This window comes from Mastigoproctus giganteus, chromosome 8 (genome assembly GCF_048544385.1).
Source record: "Mastigoproctus giganteus isolate SK-2022 chromosome 8, ASM4854438v1, whole genome shotgun sequence".
Classification (NCBI taxonomy): domain Eukaryota; kingdom Metazoa; phylum Arthropoda; class Arachnida; order Uropygi; family Thelyphonidae; genus Mastigoproctus; species Mastigoproctus giganteus.
In genome coordinates, this window is record NC_143582.1 from 202373001 (window position 1) to 202400035 (window position 27035).

The following is a 27035-nucleotide window of genomic DNA, read 5'->3' on the forward strand; positions in this document are numbered from 1 at the left end:
TACATGATGAAGATTGGAGTCAAAAATTTTTGTGTGAAGCCGGGACCAAACCCTAGCAATGCAGCACTGGTAGCATTTTATTTCAAATAAATTGCAGTGATAGTTCTTGATCCAAGAGAAAATCGATTTTTTTTATTTCAAATAGTGTAATACCGATATGAGTCATGGAAGTGGAGAGCGGCTCGCATAAGAGATCCTTGTGATTGCAGGGGGTTATTATTATTATTTTTATTTTTTTTTTTTTGCTGAATTTTTTTTTTTTTACATTCTATGAAAGAAAAAAGAACCTATGTCGAAATTATGAATATATCTGTCATATCTTTATAGTCTACCTAGACAAGAAGCATTTTAAATTTATTTATTTTAAAGGAGCACAGCATCTACATATTTATTAAAAATACAGTATATATTTATGCAAACATTTTTTTTCAGTTGAGTGAGAAGGGATTTTTTTCGAGTTAGGGATAAGAGGGATTTCTCTTAATATTAATCTATAGCACCGATTAAAGAGTTGATGTTATTTCGAGCAGTGTGTTGTCAATGCTGTGATAGGCTGTGACAATGGCTGGTACGATTTTGGAAAATTTGAGTGGTCGTAAATTGGCAGTACTTGTTGGCGGTATTCTTGTTTGTCAAGTTATTTGTTTTCTGGTTGGTGGTTGCATAGGTAAGTGATTAAAGCAACATGTATATAGATTAACGTTTTGTTTTTGAAGAAGTGTTTTACCGGGTAGTCTACTGCCATAATAGATCCAAAAAATGAAGATATGAGAAGAGTAAATAATGCTAATCTATAAGAATTTAGACTAGTTGTATTTTTTTTATTTTTTCTGCACAGATTATATATTTTATATTTACTCAGGATTCAAATAGGGGATGTTGGGGACGAAGTACGCTATATCACCAATTTCCATAAAGGGGGGTTAGAGATAATTGCCCCAAAAATGCCCTATACCCCTAGTTATGAAATTATAATTTCAATCACTTTTCTGCGACTAAAGAAAAAGCTTACTAGCACACTTTTACAGGATTGTTTCAGAGTGTGTGAAAAGAGCAGTTTATACAAACCCTATCTGGGGAGAATACTAAGACCCTTCATAGAATTGCATAATGTGCTCGTAATTAAATCCTGTAACTATCAGTTTTATGATTAGCTGATGTTCTTAACCTTCTATTGGCCATACTCCTAAAAGGAATACATCTGCTCATGTGGCATCTGTATTATACCTGTCACACAGGGGAGTTCCTAGGGAATGTGGTGCCCAGGTGCCAATCGCAATTTGGCAACCCCTTTAAATTTTTTTTTATATATATTTGTACATAAGGTTCATGTTTTCAGGTGCCCCCTTGAATGTTGCTGCCCAGGTGCAATGCACCCCTTGCACCCTCAGGACAGCCTGCCCCTGCCTGTACATGAGTGTGTGTGTGTGGGGGGGGTTGAAAATCTCAATGATGAAAAACTCTATATTACTTTATAAAGAACACTATAAAGAAACGAAAAAGAAACATATGCATTCATACTTCTTTGAAGCCCACTTCTTCCTCTACTACATCATGCTCTGTTGTATGTCCACCTGCTCTGTATCTAGATCTTTCATCAAAACATGATCCCTGTCATCTCATTCACATGAAGAGAGTCATATATTATTTTATTATTTCTTTGTTTAAAAATTGAATTTCTAGATTTTAAGTATTTTCTGTTTGTGGTTTTAACATTTGTGAGGGTTTGTGGTGCCCTCTTAATTTATCAAATACCATTTTCTTCTTTTGAAAGTTTTGGGATTAAGTTTGTTTTTCTTGTCATCCATTTTTCTCCACCCTCCGTTTCTGGTTTTTCATCTGGTAACCCCCCTTCCTTTCCCTTGGACAAAAGAAAAATGCAATTAAAAAATAAATACATATCAGGTGCAAAAGAACAAAACATTTGCACCAATGGCATAATATACATTAGTGCATTAAATGGGGTTTTTCTAATATCTTGCCTTCTCTAAGTACTATTCTGATTTAAAAATTTACTTTTTTTTGTTTTACTTTTTTTTTAAGTTAGGGATTTCCACAAATTGTGAAAATGAAAACATCTTTTTTTTCCTTAGTTTGTAAGTTTTATTTAATTTATCCAAAAAACAGTGTGTGCTTTTTATATATATAATAAAATAAACAGAACTCAGTGGAAAGATGAGCATCAACAAATTGTTAATAATCTAGGCGGCGTTATCAAAAGTTAGAGTGTGGAGAAGGGGGAGTTTATACTAAAAAAAAAAAAAAAAACATTATACAGGAAATTTGAGTCACACAATGAGGTGAAATACAAGTACCACATTACCTTGCTTGTTAGCATTAAATTTGTATAACGCTGGGTTCCCAAAGCAACCAGTAACAATCTCACACCATAATATAAACAGTAATTAAATTCTGAAAATTGAAAACTTGATAAACTTTTTTACATGATTAACTTCTCTATATGTTACATTAATTGTAAATAACATGTTAATTGTTTCCAGCATACCAAAACAATACAATTCAAAAAAAAAACAAGAGATGATAAATTACTGGGTCATTCGCTGAGTTATGACCATTGTATATTAATGGTCATAACTCAGCTCCATAAGATAAATAGTATGTTTTCATTGTTTTCACAAATGAGCAATCTGAATATTTATTTTTTTCCCCTGATCCATTAAAAAAAAAAAAAAAAAAAAAAAAATAGGGGACAAAGTCTGCTCTATCAATATTAAATAAGAAACGAATTAAAAAATGCTTTCCAGATAACTAATTTTTGTACTGGCCTAACAAAAGTCATATTATTCTTCATCTTCCTTCAACTAATAAGCAGGGCTGACAAGAGTGCATAGAAATGCATAACACATTGGTATTATCGTGGTTGTTAAAAATAAGATTAAGGAGCATTCTGTTCCATAAAATTTTCAATTTCAACCCCTGGTAATAATATTTGTTTCAGTATAATATGCAGATATTATACTCTCCATGGTTATTGAGCCATGTTAATATAAAAGTCAAAATTATGCAGATTTATTGGAATAAATTTTTGGGTCTTTTGGTTTCAAATATTTTTTTTTTTTTTTATGCTAGACTTCCCCCTCCTAAAAGACCAGTAATCTGTAATGTTTATGTTCTGTTCTGTTCTGTCCTGTCTTCCTTGATATCTTCTTTCCATCTTCTCTATATTGTGGTGGAATTTCTCATCTTGTTTCTTGCTGATGAAATCAAGGTTTTCTAGAAAACTGTCTGTAGAGTAGAAGAAATAAACTTTCATGTTGTCCTTATTTTTGAAATTTAAGCATATTTACAACAACACTTTCATAACTGGTATTTTTTTTTTTGTTTCGGAAGATGCTGTGAGCAATATTTTTGATGGAAAAGAAACGTCGATTGGCATCGTCATTGCAGTGGAGAGTGCAGTAATACACACATCTGCATCTGCATGATTCAAACCCAAGTGACTGTATTATCAAGAACATTATCATATTCCTTGGTAAATGATAATAGTCATGTTAAAGTTGTAAACTTCTGACCATTAAAATTTCTAACTTAAAATTAATCTGTGGATAATGAAAATTTCTTTGAGTTTTGCATCAAATAAACTTAGAAATTAGTCACAAAAGTACTTAAGGCAATCACTACGCTCGTCAAAGCCTTTACAACACTTCATTAACCTTAATTTGATATGAAGTAATAGGACTTTCATTGGGTCTGCGAGACTTTTCAGTTCAGTAATTTTTGATATAATTTTTAATTCGATTCAGTTCATTCAATAATTTTTGAAACCCGGTAAAACTTTTTTTTTTTTTTTTTTGTACCCAGTGCATCATTGTTTAATGTTGACTTCATGGCAACTGTCTCATTCACAAATAAAACCACAGTATTTTGGTGTAACCTGATTACTGTCCCAACAACATAAAACATTTAGATCTGCACACAGTAGCACATATGCCATTTATATTTAATTTTATTAAGAACAAATATGTGCAACACTTTTAAATGAACTTCCTTGCATCACTTTTAAATGAACTGATTATACCTTTGGAACAGAAGCATAAATATAACCCTTATGAAAGAAAATGCTTTTCGGGCTAGTGGAATTGTTGGCCATTCTCTACCCTCTTGGTTCACTTGCTAGATTTTCTAAAGCAGTACAATAAATATTGCTACAGGTGAATCTTGCTGAGAAAAGTAACAAATGAACTCGTCATGGTATTTGTATCAAGAAAATAATAGTCCTGAAGGGAGTAGATTTTAGTTTGGAATCTTGATCCTAGGATCTCTGCAGATGTTGGAAGATCTGGATCTCTCAGAAAAATCATTTTGCTAGTTTTATATGAAATTGCAAGGGCCAGTCCATAAGTAATACCTCTTGGACAACAAAGTTTTCTGTAATTGTGTTAGGAACATGAATATTGCTAGTGTAGATATTAAGGCATAAACATCTGAAATGAAAGTTTGTCTGTTGTAGATGTGAAATTATGAACAGTCAAACTGATGTCTGTTTCCACCAGTAGTTGGTAATATAAGACACTATTGATATAAGCAGCATTTTTAGATGGCTTGCAAGCTTTAAAGGAGTCAGTAACATTTATGGCCAGCCAAGTTGCAGAAGATCGAAGTCTGTGTTCATTGAAGAAGACACTAAAATTTTGAATGAAATGATTTATTCAAAAATACAGGAAAATGACCATGTATGCAATGATGCAAGCACTAGGATCTGCAAAGAGAAGTGTATTAACTATTTTAGTGCATTAGATTATATGAAAATATGCTGCAAATGGGTACTCAGGCTGTTAACAAGAGAAATGAAATTCTCCTTGCAGGACATTTGCCAAGACCTTTTTCAGGAGCGCATAACTTTCAAGAAGCTTGTTTAAAAGGCCCGATAACAGGTGATGATCTTCCATTATGACCATTAAAATTTCATTGCAGCGGAGAGTGCAGTAATACACACATCTGCATGGTTCAAACCCAAGTGACTGTATTATCAAGAACATTATCATATTCCTCTGTAAATGATAATAGTCATATTAAAGTTGTGGTAGATTTGAATACAAGATGCCCTTTTTAGTTTTAGTGCTATAGCACTAAAAATGGTAACCATCTCCATGGCCTCTCCATTCAATGCCTGTTTAAAGAGTGAACACATCTCTTTTCTCCAGTGAATGAAAAAAAAAAAGCACCAGTTGCCAGATCAGTTTGTCTAGTTCTTCCTTGAATTTATTCAACTTTTAGAGGGGATGGACAGGTGATTTGGGAAGTTTTTTTTTTTTCTAATGCTGTATAAGCTTGCTTTCTTCCATCATTTGCCACTACTGTTACTAATACTATACTAATCATCATAAAAAATGATGAGCTACAATGTTTTGGGACAGAGAAGGCCCACTTTTTTGTTGATTAGAAAAAAAAGTCAGACTGTAAATGAGGAAAGATATTGCCAAACACGACAAGCTTAATAGGGCTATAAAAAAGAAGGGAGGCTCTAACAGGACACCAAATCACATTGTGCTGTGATAATGCAAGCCACACACTGTCCTTATGACTCTGAAAATTGCAAGCCCAGGGTGGAGAGTTTTTCCTTATCTAATAGCTCAGACTTGGTTCTATTTGCTTTTTTTTTTTTTTTACTTTTTTTTGTTGTTGTTTGAGCATATGAAGATATCTTCGTGAAAAACACTTTCGGTGATTAAAAAATAAAAACAGGCAAGGTCTATCCTTTTCCCACAGTGTATATGTGAATTGGAAAGTGCAATGGCAAAAATGTATTTATAAACAAGGTGGACACATAGAATAATGTATACAGGCTTCCCAGTTTTGTTTAATAAATTATATAAATTTCAACTTTGTATCTGTTATCTTTATACTTTTCTGGCCAAAGAGGCATTATTTGTGGACTGCCCCTGAACATAATATTTGAATGGCAAATTGTACAGATTATCTTGTGTTTAATCATCTGCTTTCATGGATGTTTTCTCCTCTTCTGTGGTGATTATCCTGCTATGTTGTCACAGAAAACATAAAAAGGTTAATTTTGACTTTGGCACTTTTTTGTGATGGTATAACAGCAGAATTACAATAACTTAAGAAGAGGAGAAAACATCTGTGCAACATGATATCTGAACGCTATTAACAATAGATTCTAAACTTTTCAGGTTTTTCCAGTCTTCACTGTTAAATCCATTACATTCAGAATCTGATGATTAAATTGTATTTAGGGATTAATTTTTTACCATCTAATAAATTTTTTATTAGATGGTAGATTTGAATACAAGATGTCCTTTTTAGTTTTAGTGCTATAGCACTAAAAATAGTAACCATCTCCATGGCCTCTCAGTTCAAGCTGAACTATAGAAATAATAAGAGGCATATGTTTTTTTTTTTTTACCCTGACTTCATTTCTTCAGCTGTTCAGCACAAATATAGCAAACTTTGTGTGAAACCTGTAGTTTATCTTAGTTGCAGCTTTTTCCCAAAATACTCACATGAATGCTTTTTAAATTCTGTAATGTGTTGTTTCCTTTCTTTTTTTTTTTTTTTTTACAACAGGCTACCTTAAATGTGACAGATTTATTACAATGATTACAAACCTGTCACATTGTTATTGTCATCATATTAGAAAATTTGATAACCACCAATTTTATTATAATAAAAATTTGAATAAAAATACATAATTTTTATGTATTTTTATTTAATAGCATAAAAAGTGAAATTTTCTGAATGTATGGGATGGATAACCAACAATGGAGAATGGTTGCATCCAGTAATGCAGAGCACATGGCATAAACTCCATCTGGATTTTAGAAGATGTTGATATTTACTGTCTGATTGCAATTTATTTTAAGCTGCCATCTTGGAAAGATTTTCCTCTATTCACCCACCTTCTTGAAAGAATTTGAAAGCATGAGCAATTAGTTCCACTCAGTAATTCTTATTTATTTAGGTTTTTTTTTTTTTTTTTTCCAGCTCCATCGCCATCTAATGTGGATCCAGTGCTGGGTACAAAATGCATCAGTGGAAAAAATTTGCCTGCAGGAGTATATGATGAAGAATGGTTTATTCTGCGTGGAAATACTCTTAATGAAAAACTTGGCTGTTCTTCAATAGAAACAAGCTTGTATGAGCCTGAAATTTTAAAAAATGACTCAATTACTCCCAATAATATTGTATTCACTTTTCAACTTCCTGGGCCAAAAGGTGGCTATATACTCGATTATTCCAGATGGATGCAAAACCTTATTGGAATTCTTCAGATCGACATTGTACACAATCCAAACAATCCTATAGGTGAGTTTGGTTAATGTTCAAGCAGTCTTCAGTTATTTGACACTGTACATTTCTCCATTACACATCAGATGACAAATCTTTGGATAATAAGATCAATTTTCCTATGGGAATAGTTATAAATTAAGGTTACATTCTTGTCCAAAAGCATATACCCTGTACCCAACCCACTTATCTGAGATCTCACTTTGGATAATAGAGAAAATTGTATTAAACTGGTTATATCTTAATTATAGTACAGTACAGTACAGTACAGTACAGTATTTATCAATCCAAATCGTAAATATCTTAAATACATAAATCATTGTAAATATTTATAGTTATTAGTGATAATAAACTTAAAAGGCGCCTCCATAGCCAGGTGGGCAGGAGCAGCAGTGCATAGCACATGCTTCCTGATTAGACTGGGGTTCGAGTCCGTGACCACCAAATAAGGAGGATGTGGAAGGTCAGGGAATGACCACTACATATCCCCAGCCGGGATAAAGGGTGAGGGTTGGCATCAGGAAGGGCATCCGACCGTAAAAATTTCATGCCAAAACAATAAAAACACTGACCTCTTATATACGGGGTATCTAAAAAATATTGATACAAACGTTTAGGGGAGGTAGGTAACATCTAAAGGAATGTGAATCACATAGGAACCCATAACCGGAAACGTCACAGTAAGTCGGTACACAGCGCTGTTCATCAGTTCGCAAGAGGGAAAATTTTGGTTCACTCATTCAAGCAGTAGTCGCTGCACGAAGAGCATGCATCGATATACGAACTGTGAGCTGGCAGAGATGCACCTAGTGTATGGATTAGCAGAGGGCCCACACGGTGTGTACCCCCATGAGGCACAACATCGCTTTGTAATAAATGTGTGGGCAGGTATGGTCGGTGACTGCTTAGTCGGCCCATACCTGTTACCATCCCACGTGAACTCCGCTAAATATTGGATCTTTCTTGAACAAGTTATACCAGGGTTACTTGACGATGTTCCAGCAAATGTTAGATGCAACATTCGGTTTCAACATGACGGGGCGCCTGCCCATTATGGAAGGTGTGTTCGTGACCATTTGAACAGGCGTTTTGGACGTCGATGGATTGGCCGTGGTGGACCCATTGCCTGGCCCCCACGCTCACCTGATTTATCGAGCCTTGAGTTCTTTATGTGGGGGGCCATCAAATCTATCGTGTGTGAATCGCCTATGGAGACGGAAATGGATCTCATGGCGAGACTCATCTGCGCTGCTGCTACTGTCAAAGAAACTCCAGGTGTGTTTGACCGTGTCCGCCAATCCATGCTGCATCGGTGTCACGCATGCATCGCGTCTCATGGTGGAATCTTCGAGCATCTGTTGTAACATCATGAAATGCATCCATCTCGTATTCCATTGTTAATATTATGTCGAATAAATGTTTGCCACTAATTACTGTCTTGTGTCATTTCTGCTTCTTGTGCCTCTGCTACTACTTTCCCGTGACGTTTCCGGTTATGGGTTCCTATACGATTCACATTCCTTTAGATGTTACTTACCTCCCCTAAATGTTTGTACCAATATTTTTGAGACACCCTGTATATATAATGGGAAAACGGCGAGGACAAAAAAAAAAGAAGTGATAATAAACTTAAAAAACAAATTGTCAGTATAATGCTGTACATAAAATTTGGCCACATAAAATCAGAATTTTGCTGTATTATGTTACAAATTATGAAGCATCAGATATGTAGATCATTGGAAAATGAACTGTCAGATAATGAGGACTTGCTGTATTTTTATGTAACAGTTTTTTCTTGCTCAGAATTTACATTAATCCAAGCATAAAGTACCCTTACTACTCAACCACTTTGTTGTGTCTTTAGTACTCAACCACATTCATTTATCATTGATGAGTGAAGGTTGAGAAGAAGAGACTAATAACGTTATACATAAAATATATGTAGATTTTAATTTTCAGAAAATACATTAGAAGGATTACTTGAAAGAATAGATTGAAAAGACAAATGAATCAAAAAAGAGAATTTAGGCTGAAGTTGAACTGTGGAGGCTGTGACTTGTGTCAATGTTTTAATAGCTTTTGAGGAAGGCAGAGAAATTGTAGGTGCCAATTCAGACAATATCATCATCATGAAAATATTTGTAGCAGACGCTGAACATCTTTGTTAATAAACAGCGAATTGGTGAGAGAGGTTTTTTTTGGGGGGGGGGGTATTCATTATTTAAATTAATTGCATTTTTCCAAACAGAACTAAAGATTTTTATTGGCACTATATTAAACATGAAAACTATTAGGAATTTGCTAGGAGTAGATAGAATATTCAGAGAAATATAGAGGAACCTGGTTACTCAGACTGCTTATTTCATCCTCTGGACAAATCTAAAGGAAAATTAAATTAAGCAGTAGTATTCTATGTATAAGTATAGTGCAAAAGCATCAATAATACATAGCCAAATCTGAATGAACAGAATATTAGCAAAGCGGCATTGTTTTAAGTTATATCTCATATTGTGAATACCTTCACAACGAGCTGCTATGATATTGCACTACTTTGAATAAGTAACGCTTCACCTGAGAATAAGTAGCATTAGAGAATATCCATCTGAGAATAAGTGCAATATCATGGCAGCTCGTTGTGAAGGTATTCACAATATGAGTTATAACTTAAAATGATGCCGCTTTGCTAATATTCTGTTCATTCAGATTTGGCTATGTATTATTGATGCTTTCGCACTATACTTATACATAGTCTAGACTTTTCCATAGCTTGAGGCTTACGCCCTAAACACTTTATATGCAGTAGTATTCTCTATATTGAATGGTAGAATAAGTAAATAACATATTTAAGCTGGTAGTCATTAAATATGCCTCTCCCTATAAACTTCTGTTTATAGTGCTTTCTGGGGAACCAGCCATTAAATAGCGCTATAAGTGGGAAAGTATTATAAGCAGGATGCCCCTTTCTGAGAGGAGTTTTTTTTTTATATTATTATTATTTTGTCACTATATTAATAGATGATTTATTTATTATTTTTTTTAATTTTTTTTGTAGTGTTTAGTGATAGCTTATTGTAACTTGAAAACTTGTACACTTAATGTATGTTTATTATAAACATGATAAATGTAGCATTAACATAATAATAATAATGCTGTCATTATGAAATTTATTGATAACATGTTGAATGAACACATGCATATACAAAAGTCACTGATTACTGTACCAGCAAAGAAAGCAGACAAATAATGTTGACTGGGAAAAAAAAGGAGAGTGAGCAAATGCAACATGTACAGTTAATACATATTGCAAATTAAATATAAAACAAAATTAATGTCAGCTACACTGGAAATAATTTCTACAGAGGGAAAAAACTGTACCGTAAAGGATTCCTAGAATTTAGTCTATCATATCTTTCCCAAAACCATAAACTAAGAGGAGGATTATGTGAGGGCTGGTCAATAAAGAAAGATCATAATTTTTCATGAACAACTATATTGCTTGCTATTTCTAGCTGAGATGTGGAATTTAAGACCAAACCAAGCTGCATCACATAGCAACTGCAGAGTTGACCATGCACATGGTGTGTTCATGGCATTCGGTCAAGTTTATGCCTGTTCAGTTTCACCTGTGTAACTATGGACATGGCACACAAGGAATGATATGCCAATCTCAGATTTTGTTTTGTCTCAAGAAAACATCAGCGGAAGCATATGAAATGTTAAAAGAGGCTTGTGGTGAATCTATGCTTCCATATAGCACAGCTCATGGAAGATCATCGCATAACAGTAAGGCAACTGTCAGAAATGTTGAGAATGTTAGTAGGAATCACGCACTGTATTCTCCATGACACATGTTTGTGCATGTGGGTTCCAAGACATCTCACACCTGAGCAACAGCAAGTTTGGATGGAGGCTTGTCAGGAACTGCAATGGATTACTGAAGATGGTGAGATTTTTTTTTTTTTACCTTCAAGGAATGAAGGATCTTGCTACAGAACTACTGCATGCAGGTGAGTGGCTGCTGTGTCACAATAGTGCAAGACCTCACATTGCTCATACTGTCATCGAGTACTTAGCCAGCATTAATATCAGATGTTCCTCATCCACCCTATAGTCTTGACCTTGCACCCTGTGATTTTTTTTTTTTTTTTATTATTATTTCCAAAGTTAAAGGAGCTGTGAGGAAAATGTTTCCAGTCATCAGAAGTTGTAAAGGCATTAGAGGCAATTCTCAAACTCATGTTGAAAAATGGCTTCCACCATGTTTTTATGAATTGCAAAAATGTTGGAGTAAGTGCATTTCATCAAATGGGGACTACTTTGAAAAGGACCATCAAAATAAGGATGATTAATAAAGGTATGTTGTTAAAAAAAAAAAAAAAAAACTGTGATTGCTCTTTATTGAAAAGCCCTCGTATCTAGGTTTATTCCTTTATGTCACTCCAAGCTGTACAATATGACATAGTACATTGTCAACATTGAAACAGAAAAGAGCCCTCCCCATACTGTTGCCAGAGGGTAGTAATAATGGTCCAGGTTGATGGAGTTGTTTCTCGTGGTTTCAGAAACACTGCCAAAACCACGAGAAAACTCCAAATGGTGACAGCACCTCCACAAAACTTCACAGTTGGAATGACACAGTCTAGTTAGTAATGTTCTCTGGACATCCACCAGACCCAAATGAGCCATCACATCAGAAACTGTGTATCATAATTCATCACCCCATAACACAGCTTTCTAACGTTTGAGGTTCCAGTTATGATGGGGTGTGCACTAAGTTGATGAATGCCGTGTGTTGCAGCTCTCCTGTAAAATTTGAAGCCATGCAGCTCCTTATGCTTTTACCAATATCATTTTCCATGGCCTCCCTGAACTCCTGGCTGGTAATTTTATGAGGACTGATGGGCTTATGTGCCACCCTTCTGAGCACTCCTGGTCTCCTATCAGTTTCTGCTGTCTGGGAAAGTGTTTCCAAGTTGTAGTATCATGGTGATATTTTCCCTTGATTGTCAATTATTATTGATCTGGGTCTTGTGGTTTGCATCTATGGCACAAATGTATTTATTGCTAATATGAACTCAACATTTTGCCCTATCTACTGAATTTCATTGATCCATTTACTTCTAGCAGGAACACTGTGCTGCATCAAAATTTGACATGCTTGGCAAATCCCAAGGGTGTTCATATCACATAACTGGTAGTATAGTGCATGGTAGTGAAATTGTAGGGTTTTAATTGTGTCAGATAAGTAAGCTGAAGGTTCTAATCACCTAGGTTGGCATATTTTTTTTTTTTTTTTGATTAAGAAATTTTATTTCCAGGAAGGCTATAACTAATTTAAAACTAATGAATGTTAAAACTAATATAGAGAAATACAGAAATGTAAACTTTATAGTATAGTAGGTATTATTGCTGCATAACCTGTAAATAAAGTAATTTTACTAATGCATTTTAGGTATCCATTAGTTTAGTGCACTATTCTCAAATTAAATCAAACTTAAACTGAAATCATGACTCAGACTAGAGAAGCAAAGCAATGGACTCAGAATAATGGGAGTGCTGTGGCTCGAGGCAGTTCTATGAATCACAGCTTACAAAATGTGCTGTATGTGCAATGGTTGCAGCCTATCTGGAATGGGACATGGTACATCCAAGGAAAGTCTTTGTGTGTTTGGTGCAAAGAGTGTGTGAAGAAATTAGGTGCAAACTTAGTATTCTGTTGGTTATTTATGATAGCTTGAATAATAAGGTTGATTCTCTGAAGGAATTAAAATGGGGTGGAGGAACAAACAAGCTCTCAGCTGCCCAACTCAATTCTAGAGATTACACTTGTGCATCAGTAAATACAGTGGCAATCCTCAAGTCAGAATGCATTGATACCGCAGGAGATAGTTATTGCCAAGGAAACGAGAAATATATTGTGCAGAAAGATAGGTGGAATTGGAACAGGGTATGTCTGCCAGAAGAAAGACTTACTTAAAAAGTACAGGGCAATCTTGGGAAAAAGTTGCAAGTTAAGATTAAATTTGAAAGTGTGCAATTCTGCCTAGATATGATAGGAGGGAGTACATGTTTGAGAGCCTTGTCAATCAGTTTGGCCTCTTGAGAGACTGTGCAAGGCTAATGGAATAGAATTTTTCTCAGCTTGGTCTTTGCTTGTTAACAGGAGAGGCTGTTTTTACAGGGATTAGATACATTTAAATAAAAGTGTAAGAATATATGCTAATACTATTAGGGTAGTGTTAGGTGGGTTAGAAAACTGTTAATTTGGGAGATACACAGAATAATAGATTAATTAAAGCTACAGGCATAGGTGAAAGTGATCCTTTCACTACTTCTATTGGAACATGCAGCAGTCTGGAAAGCAAGGTGTCATGGATTTCAAGCTCTGCTGTGGGTCATCAAGGAACTATTAAATGCATGGTCTGTTAGGTAACTAAGAGTAAGAACAAGTGCATGTACATGTATACTTGCATGTACACTGATGCTAGAATCATAATAAATAAATTTGAAGTATTGATTAAGTCATCAAATGCAAGCATTGTAGATATGCTATATAAGCTTGCTTTCTATCATCATGTGCCTTTGCTAATGCTTATAACAGAAATGTAGTGTCACTCAGACATAAGGGATGCAGAATTTGAATTATAGCCAGCAAAGTTGGGCATAGAGGAATTATACTCTTAGTTAAGAAGCATATTAAATCTAAGGCAGTGCATTCAGTCAACATGGTGGCCAGTGCAATGTTGAGTCAGTTTGGTTGTGACATAAGCACTGGGAAAGCAAAAATAAGAGTAGGAGTGTGTTATAGGCATAATGGCTGTAATGAGTATAACAAACAGCTATACAGTTAAATGGAGTAGGCCAGTAAATCTGAATGTCTTATAATGAGAGATTTTAAGTTTCCAGATATTGACTGGAACTTGTGGGTTGGTCACTTACACACTAGCAAGACTTTTGTGGATTTATTGGATAGCTGTTTTCTACAGCAGCATGTTAGAAAGGCAACAAGAGGGAGTAATACTTTTTATCTAATTATCATAGTGTTCTATCTCTAATTTATCAGAATATTTCAAGTAGAGCAAAGGAAGTCATTATCTTTCTCCATAAGATGGTGGTGAAATATTATATCCTGGTCAGGAAGTTACATCGAAAGATATAAAACTTCTAGAGAAGGTACAAAGAAGGGTAGCTACTTGAAGAGCAATGAGCCCTACGAGAAACAGCTTAGAAGATACGGTCTGCAGATCTAGCCCAGACACTTTGGGGGGGGGGATTTGGCTAAAGTGTATAAGGCCCCAAGAGGATTATTGAAATGAACAAGGGAGGGCATGTTTGTTTCCTTGCATTATTATGCCATTTTAATACCAACACCATGGATTATTAAATTTTCAAAAATTTGTCAGCTTCACTGAAACTCAACATCAATACACCCTTCATCAGTGAATGCCTATAGTGAGCTTGGACAAAATAAACCTGCCTAGCTCTAGGTGCCACTTCAAAATGCTGGGCATGTCTAATTCTATCACAGTGCTAAAATAGAACTGAAAAAAATAGATTTTCCAGGATATCACATCTAGTTGCAGCAAGTAGGCACCCAGCATTGTCTAAAGTGTATACATCATCATAAAAGATGCATAATAGGTAATAAAATAAAAATTTGGCATCAATCTCTAATTATAAAAGTCACTAGATCTTATGTTAAAAATCAATCTGGTAGTAGTGATACAATAAAAAAAAAAGTTGCTTACAGCAACTATTTTTTTTTTAGTGAACCAGTGAACCAATTTATATAACTGGTATATACACAGAGTATTTAGTGAACCAGTTTATATAATAAATAAAAACAATAGGTTGCATTAAATCTATGCATTATATATGCAGCATAATTATTATAGTTGAAATAAATGATTTCATGTTTAACAGGGATTTGAGTAGATATTTAATGTTAATATTAATATAGAGCTGAATAATAATTCATAAAGAGTTGGTGCTAAATAATGATTGAGAATTGTTAGTATAATTGGTTGTACCACCAGTGATACAACCAGTTTGCAAATGAAGAGTCAAACAAAACAATAGGAAGTCATCCTTCTCCATAAGAAGATGGTGGCATATTGGAATGTTGTATCCAGGTCAGGAGGCCACATCTAAAGGAAGATATAGAACTTCTCTATCTTCCTTTTGTTTGGATAACAAGACTTTTTTTAATGATATTTATTAATCTTATTATACAATTATAGTGTTAGAAATGAGAATAAAATTGTAAACTGTTAGTTTCTTGCCTTTTTTTGTTTTTTATTTATTTTATTTTTTTTTTTCGAAAGACTGATTGTTGAAGTAAAGATAACCATGCATCTGTTGCTGTTACCTTTTTTTTTTTTTTTTTTTTTTTTTTTTCTCCTGGTAGAGGGTTAACTGTGATAGTTTCAGAACAAGCATGCATATTATCATTCTTGCTGCTGTAAAGATATGATGGATCTGGACACAGACAAAATATTTGGATATTTCATAAAATTCTCTGAGCAATAAAAAACTGAGGCATTGCACACAGACCATAGGTTGGACACCACTAGTCTAGAGAATAGATGTGTTAGGTGCAGTTAAATCTCTTACATTACAAGAATTGTAGGAATTATTTTAAAATTTATTTGTAATTTGTTTTTTATTTAGTTGAGTATTATCACTCTCTTTGCCCCTTACATATTTACAGATAAGGTACTGTATAGTACGAGGGTAGCTCAAAAAATAAGTTACACTTGACCATTGTAGCCCAAGAGACATTTATTGAGGTATGTAAAGTTATGCAATAGAAAGCACACACCTTGCACTACTTTTCCACAGTCACCGAGTTGGTGTAAACACTTCTCGGAACATGCGACTAAATGTTCAGTTTCCTGATGATAGAAATCCACTCCTTGGTCATTCAGCCACCATCGAACTGTTGTTTGTACCTGCTTGTTGTTTGCAAATTGTTGTCCCCCTAGATGTTCTTTCAGCTTGCCGAAGATGTGATAGTCACAAGGCAAAAGATTGGGACTGTACAACGGTTGTTGCCATACCTCCCATCCAAAACTTTGGAGCAAGTGTCGTGTTGTGCGTGCATTGTGTGGCAGCATTTTACTGGATGAGAACAACACCTCTGCTTAACTTTCCAGGCCTCTTGTTTTTCATGGCTGTTCACCAAGACCGTAATGTTTGGCAGTATGAGGCAGCATTAATTGTTGTGCCTTTTGCCATAAATTCCATGTAAACAACTCCTTCACAGTTGAAAAACACAGTGGCCATGACCTTTCCTGCAGATGGTGCAACTTTGAATTTCTTCTGCACCGGCGATGTTGTGTGTTTCCATTCCGTAGATGCTCTCTTCGTTTCTGGGGTGAAATGGTGCACCCATGTTTCATTGCCAGTGGTGATGCAGCATAAGAAGTTATGGGCTTCCACAGAATAGCATTGAAGGAAGGCTAGAGAAGACAAAAAACATTGACCTTTGTGTTTGTCTGTCAGTGAACGAGGAACAATTTGCAATAGTCAAGATCTTCACAGATGATGGAATGAACACTGCCTATCGAAATATCCAACTTATTTGCCATTTCTGCGACTGTCAGTCTTTGATTATTGTGAATCATTTCATCAACCTGCATCACGTTGTCTGCAGTGGTCGATGTTGATGGCCTTCCTTTTCGATCAGCATCTGTCAGTTCTGTGCGACCACTTTCAAATTGCTGGCACCACTTCGCTATGGCTGTACGCGTCATTGCATTTTCCCCATACACTGCCGTTATTTCACAATGAATCTCAGAACAATTCAGACATTTTGCCCACAAAAATTATACTGTTCCACATACCTCAAACTTGGAGTAACATTCTAGCTGATGTGCCATTATGATCGCTTGCTCCTACACAACTGTTACCGCTATATCAACGAAACTCACCTATCAGGGGGTGCACAATATGAGCTCCATTCTGTGTAGGCACCACATTTGTTGGGCAGTTATACCAAGAGATGGAGGCAGGTGTAACTTATTTTTTGAATGCCCCTCGTACTTTGGTGAATGGGGGGGAGGGTTTCCTTCTATGAAATTTAAGGTATGCACTGCTAGCTGTCCTCATGGTCTGATTCATGAGTGATTGATAAAGTGACTAGTTATGTAAACAGCTGATAGCTGTTGGAAGTTATGTCCAGTGTAATTCATATATTTTTTTGGTGTTTATATTAGTAAGTCGCCCTACTTTGACAATGGAAGTGAAAATGGGATACAGAAATAAATGGGAACAAGAATGGTCTCTTTTGGCAACTTCTCTAGAAGAACGAAAACTTGATTGTACACTTGAGCCATCCAAGGTAGGTTGCAAAATGTTTTCTTTCTTTCAATCACTTAATAGTGTTGCCATCACTAATAAGAATTCTCAAGAACAATGATTTTTACTTTGTAGGTGTGCACACACTGGTGGGGTTGAAAACTTTTGTATAATACTAAATTTGATATAACTTTTTAAAATGAACATTAGTGTAATACTAAATTGTATTTAGTATTTTACCAGTATTCTGTGAAACTAGTTTCACAAGGATTCCCAGAAGTTTGGAAAATATTGTTATTTATTTATTTTTATTATTTTTTTTTTTTTTTTCATTTTTTAAATTATTTATCTTATACATAAATGTATTACTATTTTTAATTTGTTAATAATAATAACTGTTTTTAAAGATATTAGGGTTCTCTTGAATATTTTTGATTTGAAGAAGGGCTCTGGAGAATATTTAGATTTGCAAAAATTTTCACATTTGAAAAATTGGAAACACCTTCTAAATTAATGTTTCTCTACATTTACTTTTGCAGTCAGCTGTCTGGAGATACTGTGGCCTCTCCAGTGATGGTGACAGCATTGGGGCATATGTTCTTTAGAAACAATTACAACTGTCCATATAGTCAACCCAAAGTAACTAATATTGTTTTTAATCATAACATTGCCCATTAGGTGAATCCATTTTCCATTAAAAACTTTTAAGTGCTGCTGTTTCTGGTTTTGGAACTTAATGGTTCCATCATGGACAGCAAGTAGCCCTCATAGCAACTTGTTTTAAGCACTGAATGTAAACAAGCAGTACATTGGAGGAAAACTTCCAGTTGGATGCCCTTTCCTCATATGGATGCCCTTTTGCCGATCTCACCAGGCAAGTTACCCATCTTTGGACCCTTTCATTTAGGTGCGGTACTTGAACACAGTATTCCAAGTATGGTCTAACAATAGCCTTGTATAATGGAATATGACGTCCTTATCTCTACTAGCAAATGTTTGATAAACTATCGATAGGACTCCATGGGCCTTCCTTGCAACCTGTCTACAATGCTTGGAGAACTTCTTCGTGTCTGACCATAGCATAACTCCCAAGTCCCTTTCCTTCACTACTGACTTTAGTTTAACTCCACCAAGTGTATAAGTTATTTTGCGGTTACTGTTCCCCAGATATAAGACCTTGCACTTTGCTGAATTAAAGCAAACTTGCCACTTTTCCGACCATCCCTGAAGTCTGTCAAGGTCACACTGAAGAAGCTCTGCTTGGCAGTGATCATTAACTACTCTACCAATCTTTACATCATCTGCAAATTTAGACATCATGCCCTCTGTCCCTTCATTGATGTCATTTAAGAAAATCAAAAACAACAGTGGTCCCAATACTGATCCTTGGGGAACCTCACTTCTTACATTTGCCCGATCTGAGGAATAACCATTTATCATAACCCTCTGCCTCCTGCCCCAAAGCGATCCTGCTATACATCTAAGGATTTTCCCCGTGATTCCAACCTGTTCCAGCTTATAAAGTAACTGGTCGTGTGGGACTGAGTCAAATGCTTCCCTGAAATCCAAATAATGTTGAAATTATTCCATAAATCCAGCTCACAAATGACTCTGTCAAAATAACTAACCAGATTTGTTAAACATGATTTTCCCTTTACAAAACCATGCTGTGTATCCTTCAGAATTCCACCAATGATCATTGCCTCCATGATTTTCTCTACTACTGAAGTTAGACTAACCGGCCAGTAATTTCCCACTTCACTCTTAGAACCGCCCTTATGTATTGGAGACATATTGGCACTTTTCAATCCAACTGAGGCTAGTGATGCTTGCATAATTAGCCTCAATGGTTCAATGCACTCACTCGCCACCTCCCTTAAGATTATAAGGTATATGCCATCAACCCCAGGAGCTTTATTTATTTATTTTTTTTTTTATGTAAACCCCAAACACGAGAGGTATTAGAACCTATAGTACTTAGTACAATGCTTGGGTTGGAGGCTGAGAAGACGAAAGAAGATATTTGTTGACATTGGACTTGAACTTCTGTAGACTGTAATTTTCAGGAAATACGTATGAAGGAAGTTTGTTCCAGAAAACGGCAGTTGAATGAATAAATGAGGAAGATGAAAAGTTGGTTCTGTGGGTTTGAAGTTGGACAGTAAATGGATGTTGGCTGGTGGCGGCACGTGTTCAGACTGTTTTGAAAGAGAGAGCGGGAATTATAGAAGCCAATTCAGAAGGACAGTGCTCATTGAAGTATCTGTAGAAGAGGCAAGCAGCAGAAACAGTAACGTCTATGAGACAGCGAGTGGAGAGACTCTGTTAGAGATGAGTCATTAATTAACCTAACTGCCCTCTTCTGAATGGAATCAAGAAGCCTGAGAGAGGTTTTGGGGGCACCACCCCAGATGTGGGAACAATATTCCATGGTAGGGTGGATTTGCAATTTATACAGAGTGAGCAGCTGTTTGGAAGAAAAGTAACGCCGAGAGTGAAAGAGAAAACCAAGTTTTTTAGATGCAGAGGAAGCAATATTTGTAATGTGCTTGTGCCAACAGAGATTAGAAGTAAGGGTAATCCCCAGAAGAGATATATCATTTTGCCTAGAAATCGGAGTATCACTAAAGATAAGCATAGGAGCAGAAGAATCCTTTTTGCGAGATATAAGACAAGACTGAGTTTTAGAAGGGTTGAAATCAACTAAGTTGTCTTTGCCTCACTGGAGAATTACCTGAATATCGGCATTTAAGGAATTGGTAGCAGATTTTCGAGAAGCTGAAGCTGATAGAGCAGGACAAGGTTTCTCAAAATGGAAAGTGGAATGCAATGTGCTATAATCGGGAAAACTATGGATAGGATTTCCAGTCAATGGAAGAAGGTCATTAATATACAAGAGGAAAAGAGTGGGGGGAAAGAACTGAACCTGGGGGACACCGGCATTAGTGGAGAAGTTAGAAGACAGAGAGCCATCTACCATCACCCTCAGTGAGCGATCAGAGAGAAAACTGGATAACCAATTACTAAAAACAGTTGGCAAACCATAAGATGGAAGCTTGTTTAGAAGACCTTTATGCCAAACACGATCGAAAGCCTTTGAGATGTCAAGAGCAACTACTTGTGTTTCACCGAACCTTTCCATTGAATTAGTCCATAAATGGGTAACATAAGCCAGAATATCACCAGTGGATCGACACTGACGGAATCCATACTGGCGATCGTTAATCAGATGGAAGGTTTCTAGTTAGTTGGCAGTTAATTGATTTCTCCATTACTTTAGTAAAGAGTAGAAGTAATTGCAATGGGACGATAATTGGATGGGAGGGATTTGTCAGCCTTTTTAGGAACTGACTGGATATGAGCAAATTTCCAAGCAGAAGGAAAAACATTTTTGGAATAAGAAAGTGAAAAAAGACGGCAAAGAATAGGAGTAAGTTCAGGAGCACAGGTTTTGAGAACAAGTGGAGAAATACCATCGGGACCTGGATCTTTCTTAGCATCAAGATTTGTCAAAATCCTTCTGACATCCTTTTGAAGGAAGACCACAGGGGGCATTGAATGGAGCGTGTTGGGAATGGTGGGAATTGTTTTACCAAGATCATTAATACATGAGTTGGAAGAAAAATGGAATGCTAGCATGTCAGCTTTATCCTTGGCTGAAGTGACAACAGAACCATCTGGTTTGGACAGAGGTGGGAGCAGAGATGAGCAAAAGTTGTGGCCAATAGCTTTGGCAAGAGACCAGAATGCTCGGCTACCATTAGGGCAAGAAGCAAGTTTTCTACTCTTAGCCTGTTCAAACTCTAGTTTTGATTGATTAATAACTGCTTTACAATTCTTGCGAGCTTTGGTGTACGCAGAAAATGAAACTGGAGAATTAGAAAAAAGCCAATTATGATATGCAACATTCTTCTCTTGAACAGCCTTAGCACATTTATTGGAAAACCAAGGTTTAGATAAAGGACGAGATTTTAAAGTGGAGTGTGGGATAAAGGATTCCATTCCTGCAAGAATAATTTCACTGACACAATCTGAGCAAACGTTGACATCAGAAGTTTTGAAACAGTAATCCGACCAAGGAAAAGAAGAAAAGAAGTCTCGCAGGTCATCCCATTTTGCATTCTTGTAATGCCAAACAACACTAGGTTCGGAATAGCCATGAGATAAAGGTTCCATTGGAGAAGAGACAATCACCAAGTTGTGATCTGAAGTGCCTAAAGGACCTGTCACTTTGACTGCGTACTTAGAAGGGTTGTTTGTGAGAAAAAGATCAAGTGTATTGGCTGTATGATTAGGATTGTCCGGTATTCTTGTAGGTAAATGAACAATCTGTGCAAGGTCATTAGTAATTGCAAAAGCCTCAGCATCTCGACTAGCTGGGTCGGTGTGATTAGAAAACGGAAGCCAGCTGGAGTTGAGAACATTAAAATCACCAAGGAAAATTACCTCACTGTTAGGAAAGTTGAACTGGAGAAAGTCAAGTTGCAAAGAGAGGAAGTCAAAGAGCTCCAAGTGATTAGTGGAGTTTGGAGAATGGTAGAGACAACAGATGAATTTGACACAATGAGGTAGAGAGATTTTAAGCCAGAGAAGATTAAAGAAGAGAGGAGATTCCAAATTGCCAAGTCTCTGACAGTGAATATCAGAACGGACATATGCACACGGTACCACCTTTGAGGCGAAAGGAATCATACAGCGAATAATTAGGGCATCTGAGATGAGCAGTAGTTGAATCAACCAATAACTGAGATTCTGTCAGAAAAAGTACACGGGGTTTGCAGACTGCAAGTGGAAATGGACATCGTTGAGATTAGAATTGAGACCACGTATATTTGTGAAATGAATTAGGAAGTGCTTATTTGCCTGTAGGGTCAAAAGTTTTTTTATTAAATAAACATGTGAAATTTCAACATCATTAATTACATTTTATTCAATTTCACTCCCCTAATTTCTCATTGATGTGAAGGGTTTTTCTTCTGTAAATATCGATGCAAAGTAACTGTTGAGTTCATCTACAACTTCATCTCAACTAATCCCACATCTATTACATAAGGATCTGATTTGGTTTGTCCTTCTCTTCTTTGCATTTATATATGTGAAGAATTTCTTATCCCCACTCTTTGCCAGCAGTTTCTCATAATCTGCCTTTGCCAGTCTAAACTTTTCTGTGGCACTATTACAGATCAATTTGTAGCTGTTATAGGCTTCAGTTTTATTGCTCAGTGACTTTTCCAAGCTGGCTTTTTCTGCTCAAGTAATCTGGCAACTTCATTATTCATCCAACTTGGAATCCTTCTTGTGGAGTATTTTTTTAATGGTATTTATGCATTCGAGGCTTTTGTGATTAATGTTTAAAAACATACCATAACTCAATTGTTTTGGTCATTTCTAAAGAGCACATGCCTGAGCAATTTCACTAGATAGACCAAAGTGTCCCGTGATAGTTTACTGCAAAAGTTAATGCAGAAAGTGTTATTTTTGAAGGCACTTTAAATATTATAGTAGCTTGTTTTTGAAATGGCTGTAATGCTGATCTTCAGCTAATTCTCAAGTGGGAAAAGTAAAACTTAGTTAACTTCAGCCCTAAAACTAAGTCCTGTCTTATTTATCTCTCTCTGTCTCTCTCTCTCTCTCTCTCTCTCTCTCTCTCTCTCTCTCTCTCTCTCTCTCTCTCTCTCTCTCACACACACACACACACACACACACACACACACACACCCCTGCTGCTCTCCTACTCATCTTCAGTACTCTAGACAACAAGATTACTGTCTTTCTTGAGGAATAACCCTGACACTTCTTACCTCTCCTGCATAAGCATATCACAAATTTTACTTTTTCCTAAATAGTTGCTGATTCTGTACAAACCTCAAATCTACCCTACCATGAATATTGAGTTAGTTGTTAATTAAATCAAATATTGAATTATATTGAATTTACTTTTTGTTAATTTATGAGACAGTGTAGTTATAGTTTGTGTTTTTATCTTTAACTGTATTTTGGGTTGGATTTCCGACTTCTCTATTACATGTTTAGAATGTGATAATCTTAATATATATTTGTATCTATATGGTACTCGGATTTGATGTCCTGTGAGTAAGCACAACAACACTAAAATAATTGATCAAACACCAATTCATTTTAAAAAAACTACATGTGTATATGTATACATATACACCGATGTGCCAAAACATTATGACCACCTACCTAATATGATTTTGGTCCTCCACGTGCACCCAAAACAGCTTTTACCCGGTGAAGCATGGACGCTACAAGATTTCTAAATGTGTCTTGTGCTATCTGGTACCAACGTGTAACCAGCATATCCTTTAACTCCTGTAAGGTCCGTGGTTGAGACACTGCAGATCGGAGTTGATGTTCCAACACAAACCACAGATGCTTGTTGGGATTAATGTCTGGGGAATTTGGAGGCCAGGGCAATACCTGGAAATCTTCCTCATGTTCCGCAAACCAGTCTTGAACAATCTGGACGGTGTGGCATGGCGCATTATCCTGCTGAAAGACAGCACCACCAGAGGGGAAGACCATTGCCATGAAAGGGTGTACCTGGTCAGCAATGGTGTTTAGGTAGGTGGTAGATGTCAGAGTGCCCGGCATATGGATGACTGGACCCAGGGTATCCTAGCAGAACATCGCCCAAAGCATGACACCACCGCCACCGGCTTGTTTTCGTCCCATGGTGTATCCAGACACCATCGCTTCCCCGGGTAAACGACGCACACGTACCCGGCCGTCCACATGGCACAACAGGAAACATGATTCATTGGACCAGACGACCTTCTTCCAATCACTCAAGGTCCAGTTTCGATGCTCACCTGCCTATTGTAGGTGCTTTCGCTGATAAACTGTGGTTAGCATGGGCACTTGGAGCGGCCTGCAGCTACACAGCCCCATTTTCGTCAGAATTCGATGTACTGCATGTTGTGACACATTATTCCCATCATCAGCATTCCAATTACTGCCGAGTTGCGCTACAGTTGCCCTTCTGTTGCCACGTACTATCCGGGAAAGCCTTCGCTCACCTCGAGCATCTATGAGCTGTGGTCGTCCAACACCTCGCTGGCAGTTTGTGGATTTTCCCTCCTCAGAACACTTTCGGTAGGTACTAACCACGGCTGACCGTAAGCATCTCACCAGCCGTGCCATTTCGGATATGCTCTGACCCAGTCATCTGGCCATTAGAAATTGCCCTTTGTCAAACTCACTTAAGTCCACTGCCTTTCCCATCTGAAGAACAAGAGTAACACTGATTAAAGGAGCTCAGTATCAGGTGTTTTTTATACTGTGTCCCAACCTGCACACATACCGTGATTCACCTGCAGTTGCTTCAATTTGCATCATGACTCACTGGTCATAATGTTTTGGCCCATCGGTGTATGTGTGTGTGTGTGTTTAGTTCTTTGATTTAGCATTAGTAAAAAAAGAATGTCATGCACTCCTTGACTGTGACAAGCACAAGCTACTTGAGTGCAAAACATATCCCAAAGGGTTGTGCATGCAACATGTAGCACTCAGGCATTTTCTTAGAACATATTTCTACAAATATTTTGAACAAAAAATTATTGGCAGTCTCTTTCCCTTTTTTTAAAACTCAGATCAGCTTCTTAAACGTTGTAGAATAGCTTTTTAAGTTTCTCTTAAAGCAGATTTTTTCTTCTGAGACACCAGAGAGCTCTAGAAACATTAATTAAAACTGTTACCCGAAATTTAAACTACTGGCATAATTTTCTGTAATTTGTGTACCCTTGTGGATTGTAATATTAACTTTAATAACAGCAGAATGGTATGTGTGCTCAAATGTGCCTTGTAAAGATTGCTAGCTAATGCTCAGTTAAGTAAACCTTCAGAAATAAATATCTTTCATATGAATGGAACAAGAACAAAAGGAAATGTTGCTTTATATGCCATTGAACTTCAAATGCAACATTGAGCTTATAAAGCACAGTCAAAATATGTTATCTCAATTGAAGTAATGACAGCATATAAACACTCATGAACAGCATGTATTAAAAAAAAAAAAAAAAACAGTATCTTTCATTAACTCTGCATAGCACACTCTTCTGTTTTGTTTTTAACTTGTTTCTCATCACCTGGTAATGATACTCTCTATCTCAGTTAATGTCATGTGACCAGCTTCCAATTAGAGGCTGGATTCAAACATGGCTGATGCATGATGTAACACTACAAAAGAAAGAACTCCTAGCCAGAGCTAAATATAATATCAGTTAATATTCAATTGTATCAAATTGTATAACGTAATTTACAGTCCTTTCTTTTAAAGCTTAATAAATTACAACCAAATAACACCATGATTTACTGAAGCAGCATGTCTTCCAAATGTATACAAATGTATAAAGATGGAAACTTGCTAATAGAAGAAAACTTAGTTAATCTTAATTAATGTAAATTCAGAATGCCTATTAATGTTCACAGATGAAAATGAGAAATACTAAACTTCTACAATAGAAATAGCATGTTGCTCAATGCAAATAGAAAGATTAGAAAGAAAGTGTGTGTTTCTTCACTTTTGGGGAAAGATCCCCAGAACAGTTATCTGGGGTGGGGTTTTTTTTATCCAAATAAAATTTATTTTCTTTCCTCACGCAATTCATTCTTATTTTCTTTTTTAGGATAAAGAAAATTATTACTATGAATGCAACCTGCTGCCATTTTTTGAATTAGGAAGTTTACATCATGATTTTTATCTTATTAATCTTCGTCTTCCTGTAACCTCAGTTGATGGGAAAACTCTGAATGCAGGCATAGGTCAAGTTGAGGATGTGTGGGTTGTGGTAAGTTTTTTTGATACTGTTGGATTTATTTTGTTACTCCTAAACAATGTAGCTCACGATTGTAAGTGCAGTTAATGATTCCTTTATGTTATTATCCTTGGTAAGCATGTCATATAAGAGAAAAATTCAGTATAATTGAAGGGCACATTTAGATGCATTTGACTACACAGGTTTTTCCCAGCAAATTTGCCGCCTCTGTAGCCAGGTGGGCAGGAGCAGCAGTGCGTAGCACACGCTTCTTGATTAGACCAGGGTTCGAGCCCGTGACCACCAAATACAGAGGATGCGGAAAGGTCAGGGAATGACCACCGCATATCCCTGGAGCATTATGGCCTTAGTTGCTAATGCTCCTAAAAACCAAATAACAACAACAACCAGCAAATTCATATCCTCATTTCATCGTCACATGAAGTGTGAAGGTTGCACTTAAGAATTCCTAAGGTATACTGAGAATTAGATTTTCTTAGTAGAGTAATATAGGTTTGCAGAGTTTTATTTTTTAACTGCAGTAATTAAAATCAAATAAAAATTGTATCTTTTCTCCCACTAAAGGCAGGGGACTGAGTTATCTTTAATATGAATATTTTAGTTTTTTTTTTTTTTTTTTTTTTCCAAGAGAAAATAATGCTTTCCTAAGACATTTATGCTTCACGTGTA

At 36.2% G+C, this 27035-nt stretch overlaps 1 protein-coding gene across 2 annotated transcripts in view; it reads left to right on the forward strand.

Annotated features, from left to right (window-relative positions):
* The first annotated feature begins 541 nt into the window (after positions 1-541).
* The window catches only part of wls (Wnt ligand secretion mediator), a 79131-nt gene continuing 52637 nt past the window's right edge, over positions 542-27035 (forward strand). The window contains exons 1-6 of one of the 2 annotated variants that reach the window (XM_090380041.1): positions 542-667; positions 6967-7262; positions 11450-11475; positions 17491-17611; positions 20062-20079; positions 26217-26378. In XM_090380041.1, coding sequence (XP_090236167.1) covers positions 562-667; positions 6967-7262; positions 11450-11475; positions 17491-17611; positions 20062-20079; positions 26217-26378 — 729 coding nt within the window. In that variant the 5' untranslated portion in view covers positions 542-561. Of the gene's footprint in view, positions 668-6966; positions 7288-11449; positions 11476-17486; positions 17612-20061; positions 20080-26216; positions 26379-27035 lie in introns of both variants that reach the window. The other variant, XM_090380040.1, reaches the window with a different exon arrangement.